Source organism: Lepidothrix coronata, unplaced genomic scaffold, assembly GCF_001604755.1.
Source record: "Lepidothrix coronata isolate B3197 unplaced genomic scaffold, Lepidothrix_coronata-1.0 Scaffold15, whole genome shotgun sequence".
NCBI lineage: Eukaryota > Metazoa > Chordata > Aves > Passeriformes > Pipridae > Lepidothrix > Lepidothrix coronata.
The window spans coordinates 2,952,873-2,958,851 of NW_016690195.1; the positions used below are offsets into that span (position 1 = coordinate 2,952,873).

The 5,979-nt window shown below is 49.2% G+C and overlaps 1 protein-coding gene across 1 annotated transcript in view; it reads left to right on the top strand.

Annotated features, from left to right (window-relative positions):
- The first annotated feature begins 1,459 nt into the window (after nt 1-1,459).
- CTHRC1 (collagen triple helix repeat containing 1) overlaps nt 1,460-5,979 on the top strand; it is a 7,017-nt gene continuing 2,497 nt past the window's right edge. Inside the window, exons 1-2 of the mRNA XM_017806530.1 lie at nt 1,460-1,548; nt 4,684-4,905. Of these exons, the coding sequence (XP_017662019.1) occupies nt 4,693-4,905 (213 nt within the window). The 5' untranslated portion in view covers nt 1,460-1,548; nt 4,684-4,692. The remainder of the gene's footprint in view (nt 1,549-4,683; nt 4,906-5,979) is intronic.

Consider the following 5,979-nt stretch of genomic DNA (forward strand, 5'->3'; position numbering starts at 1 on the left):
CCACCAGCCCGGGCCAGGAGGGTTTGCTGGCAGCGACGCACGATTGCACAAGGAAGCCTCTGTGTGTGCATGTTCATGGATGTCGACTGAGGCTGTCACTGAAGCAATTGCTGCAATTATGGATTTACATAATTTTATAAATTTTCCCAGCTGGTTTAGGGAACCATTATTATTTGCCAGCTGTTTTTTTAAGTTGGCTGGGTGTATTGTTTCCCTTCTTCTCAAGATAGGAACACTCACCTCAGCAACGTGGCTGATGTCAGTCCCAGTTCTCAGGACACCATGTGACAGGGTTGATGACAGCAGTGTGACTGACCTGGGGTGCAAATCTCACTTCACTGCTATTGTTCCACCTGTATAGACAAGGAAAGGGAAGAAAGACAAGTAAGTGCAGAGCCACATGAAGGGGTTTAATGTACACAAAAATCTGGTTCTGTGTAGTCTATTGTGAATGACTCAACGTCTTGTGGCATTCTTTCCTGCAGGACAAATGTGTGGTTTCGTTAAATACTTCAGAAAAAAATATGTGTTGAAGCTTATCTCCCCCTTCTGGAAACTTTACCTCTACAAATCCCACAAGGTTTGCAGCATGCAGAAGCTACCCATTAAATATATGTTATTTCTATTTTGAATGCTTGAGGATATACAGCATTCTTTATTTTATAGTGCTTTCATTTCTGGTGTGATGAAAAGTAAAGTATAAATTTTAAATTAAAGCAAAATGAGATGGTTTACGCTGGGTTGCCAAGAACTTTCCTCCTGTTATTAGATTGGCAATGTTCACTCTGACAATACTAGGTTCTTCAATAAAGTCCAAAATCCACTGCTATTCAGAAGGATTTTGTGTCCTTACCTTGACTTCTGTTACAATGAAATTTGTGATTGATGCCCAGCTGCTGTTTTAACACCATTTCCCCTCACGTACATCAGGCTCTCGCTGAGGCGTTACGCGGTTTCTTACCGAAACAGCTCCTTCGTCGGAACGGAGTTCCCATCTGCCGAGCAAATCCCTGAAGACCTGGAAGTGGGCTGCCTGGGGCTCCGGGAGAGCCGGGAGGGTCTCCGCATCCCTCCCGCCGCCTGGCGCGGGGATCTTCAGCATCGCCCGGGGGCTCCAGCATCTCCCGGGGAAAGCTCGGCGGGGCCGGCCCGAGGGGGCGGGAGCCCCCGGCCCTGTGCCAATGGCTGCGGGGGGATGGCTCTGCCTGGCCGTCCCGCTCCGTTACAGGATGGAAATTCCCGGCCTCCCGGGGAGGGAGCTCGGGCTGCGCGCGCTGAAAGGCTCATTTATCCCCGCGCTGCCGCCCAGAGCGGCGGACACGGGTTCCTGCGCCGCAGCCTCCCCCCGGCCCCGGCGCATCCCCGCCTCCCCTCCCACCCCGCGCCCCCCGCACGATGCCCCGCGCCCCGTTCGCCGCCGCCCCGCCGCTGCTGCTGCTGCCGGCGCTGCTGCTGCTGCTGCTGCTGCTGGCGGCCCCGCCGCCCGCCGGCTCCGACAGCCCCAAGGGGAAGCAGAAGGCGCTTCGCCAGCGGGAGGTGGTGGACGTGGTGAGAGCGGCGGCGCCGGGGGCTGGGAGCGGGGCCGGGAGCGGGGCCGGGATCTCGGCTGACGGAGGTGTTGGGGGCGCCGTGCGGATGGGGGGCGGCGGCCGGAGGATCCGCGCGGACGCTTTTGTTTGCTGCAAAGATGTGGGAAAAGAAGCGAAAAATCAGAGGGTTTCGAAAAATCTCGCCGCCGCTCCGGGCAGGGCAGCGCTGGTCCCGCGCCGCTGGAATTCTCTCTTGAGTTCTGTTAATTACGCCCTGGTTGTGCTGAATCAGGAAAATGCCGAGAAGGGATTAGACGGGCTTTGACAGAAACCGCAGGTTTTCGGCGGCCGGGTGCGTGTCTTGGCGTTTTCCCCATCGGGCCAGAGTCGGGGGCTGCGGCTGGAGCCGGCGGAGCCCCCGCTCCCCGCCGTGCCCGGTGCCGGGGGGCATCGCGGCGGGACCCGAGGCAGCGCCGTGGGCTGGACCCTGCCCTCAGCCACTGCAGGGGCAACGTCGAAATCCTACAGCCCTTCCAACAGAAGCAGTAAATGCTGTTTAGTTCCTAAAGGGTTAGTGCATAAATAATAATGAGAGAAGTACAAAACAAGACGAAAAAAAGGTCTGCTATTCAGCAGACACCCTGAAAACCGTATCTGCATGCTTCCCGAACCCACTTTTCCTTGGAGTTGTGTGAATGCATTACTCGCTTTGGCTGTGGAGACTGCATACGACTGTTTGAAATTCCACTGCAACTAGAAACCTGAATGCATTGGGACTATCCTATCTCAGCGATAGTTGAGAGGAGGGAGATTTTCCAGTCCTTGGTATGTAGAAAGCAGATGTGAAGGTATTTCTGTGAACTGCTGGGCTGCTGTTCACCTCCTATAGAAAATCAGTGGCATGCCCCTTTTTTTCATGATCTTCAGAGAGATCCCCTAAAGTGATGTGCTGGAAACACCACTGATAGCAAAGCTCCTTCCCTTTCACACCACTTCATTGCCTTTTCACTTTCATTGTGGAAGTTGAATTGTATTGAGAATAAGGAGTCTGTACACATTGAGGAGCTTACATTTTCTGTTGGAGCAGTATTTGAGGGTCTCTCTTTTCTCTGGCATTGCTCCATGCTTTTGGGTGTAACAAAATGAGCAGCAAAACGCAGGTAAATCAATGGCAGCTGACTCAGGTACCGCCCGGTTGTACAGACTGCTTCAGCTAAAGCCATGCCAGGACAGAGTGAAGGTATGCTCAAGAAGGGATCCTGCCTTCAGCAGACATTTTGAAATATGTTTTATGCATTTCCAGCTTAAGAAAGCATGAAAAAGACTTTATTTGGCAAGACAGATGACTTTAGTTGGAATGGAGCCCAAAGCCTGGGTAATTCTTGTGCTCACATCAATTTTTTGGGGTGTGCAATGGCTGAGCTGCTCTCCGTGGAAGGCTGCTGTGCAGCTCTGGGGCACGGCGGTGGCAGGCCCTCTGTCAGGGCAGCCCAGTCCCTTGTGGTGTCCTTGGGGATGGGAGGGATAACGGGCCTGAGCCTTGGCCACTCCCCAGCTCTTGCCCATTTCCACATCCAGGACTTCTGTGGTGAGTAACCACATGCAAAAGAAGGAGCCAGTCACTGTTACAAATAGAGTCCAATGGGAAAGCAGCAGCAAAAGCAGATAACCAGCGCTGCATGAAATAGAAATGCCATTCCATCATTCCAATGGCCCCTGGGTCACTGTGTGCTTTACCAACCAGACTCCTCTTCAGCTAACTTTTCTAAAAAGTGGCCTTCTTGATTAAAATATTCCACTGTTTCCACTGCTTTTAGCCAGCTAGTGTTCTTTGGTGAAGGTAGTAAGGGAAAGCCAGCAACTGTTAGTCCAGCTCTCATCTTACTTCTTACTAGACCTCTCCATGTAGTCACTGATTTATTTTTGCAGCTCCAGCCAAACCTGTGATAGCTATGCTGGATTTTGCACCAAGGCCTGTGAAAAGGCACAACGTCAGACTAAGAAAGTTCAGCAGTATGACAAAGGAGAGAGGGCAGGGGCTGTAGTTTACAGCTCCTGCAGTGCAGGCAGGGGCATGGCTGGCAGGAGGGGCAATAGTTGCAGCACTCTTTCTTTTTGAAACAGGTGAGGAGGATTAGGTGGTTTAAAGAAGATGAAGATGAAAAAGTGTGAGAAAGTGGAAGAGCAGAGTACGGTTATCTGTGAAGATTTGGGATGAAGACTAGATCAAGCAGTCAGTCACCAGATGGGAAAGAGCACTTGAAGTAGAAGCCACCACCAGACCCTGCAGGTTCCTGGTTAGAATTTCCGTGCCTGCTGACACCAGTGCTCCTCCCACATCCCAGCACTCAGGCTGCTGGGGGAAGGAGCCCAAACCTACTCTCTAAGAAGGGCAACCCCAAATTTCATAAAGTAGGAAGGCAGCGTGTTAATGTGCAGTTTGGGAGAGCAACACTTGACCTTTCATAATATTGTGATGTTAGGAAGGATGTTAGTGTGCATTGTGCATCCTCCCATGTGTGCCTTCCCACTGTTATGGGGGAATCCTGACTTCAGGATTATTCCAGGGTGCAGCTTCCCACATCTGCATCACCACTGATGTGTGTGCATTCTGGAGCCTGACTTGTGGGGCTTGACTGTTGCGACGTGGTTCTGTCCCAGAGGAGCAGCGACAGAGGAAAGAAAACCAGCGTTAACCTCTGCACTCTATGGAATGAAAAATTTTCTCTATTTTAAAAAAAAGGAAAAATAATAATCAAATCTTATTAGCAGAGACAATTATACAAGCAATGGTGGGTTAGGAGAAAGAATTAACATATGACTTTTTTTTTTCAGTATTGAAATGTTTTGACTCTTCTGATGTGTTCCAACAGGTTTTAATTCTTGGACTAGGTAAAGTTTTAATTCTAGGATTTATGTATCTTTTCATAACAAAATGGCATCTTAATATACAGCAAATTCTGCTGGTGTTGCTTATCTTTGAAAACTCATTTTTCTATTTTCCTCTTCTATGGAATCATTTTCTTGGTGATACAGAAGTAGCCCATTAATTTGTGGCACAGCAGGGTTTTGTGTTTTGTTGTTCATTTGCATTTTATTTGGTTTGCCAAGGGAGTCGGGAGATGGAAGCAGCAAGGTCTGTTCTGTGTTTCAGTATAATGGCATGTGCTTGCAAGGCCCCAGTGGCGTTCCTGGACGGGATGGAAACCCAGGAGCCAACGGGATCCCTGGGACACCTGGAATCCCAGGACGGGATGGGCTGAAAGGGGAGAAGGGCGAGTGCATGCGTGAGAGCATCGAGGAGTCCTGGACACCCAACTTCAAACAGTGTTCGTGGAGTGCACTTAACTACGGCATCGACCTGGGGAAGATCGCGGTAAGTTCACTTTGCCCGGGATGCTGCACTGCATCAACCACAGCAGCCTCTAGGTCTGCCTCTGTGAGCTGGGCAGCACCAACCATATGGATTGCCCGCTGGAACCTTTTTCTGCATGTAAGGATGAACTTCTCAAAGGTTTAGCTACTTCAGCTTCCTCTCAGCTGTGTTTCAATATGTGCCCGATTCATTTCTGCAACAGGATTTCAAAAGAATGATGTGGCTGGTGTAGGAGTACATTTAGAAGACCAGATATTTAGTCACACTACCGAAAAAGTGCCTCCAGCTTGCCCAGAACAGGGCAAGGTTTCTACTATTTCCATCCTAAGGAAAGATGTACATCTTTAATCTGTTAATTGTACCTGTCTTTATAACTCCTGCTTCAAAATAGTTGTTCACTGAAACTCAGTTACAGGATGCTATTGCAAAGGATCAGCATTGTTCAGGAGCAGAATGTTAGCCAGACTGACCCAAACAGTCTGTCCTCCACTGCAGCCCTGGGTGTAAAACTTTCAAACACAGTGGTTCAAGCCTAGAAAAAATCCCATCTCAATCCCAGCTATGAAGCAAAGCCCAGAGAGGTTGGAGTAATTTAACTGCTATTGCTGTGGCTAGAGGGAGAATCAACTTTTTTAGCAGACTCTTCTCACTGCCCTGTACTTTCAGAACTATCCCTAGCTTTTTTTTTCCCCTCATGATATCCAGCACTTCAAAGACAGGATAACAACCATTTAAAAACCTGAAAATGTTTCTTTTTCAGTTGTGGAGTCTTTATCAGGGTTTAAGCCTCTCAGAAATCTTGTGATAATTGTTAAGGCCAGGATTTATGTTAGCAGAGATAGAAATTGTACTCTCCTCTCATGCAAGGACTTGGGGGTTGGACTAGGTCATCTTCAGAAGTCCCTTCCAACCCTAATGATTCTGTGATTCTGTGACTTGACTGGAGCTTTCAGACAGCTCATACTCTCGACATAAACCCCAGAAGGTAACTAGGCTACCAACTTAACAGCAGGTGTTATCTAAATAAAGTTAAGAATTTCCATAATCCGCTTCTTCATTACCATCTAGGAGGTG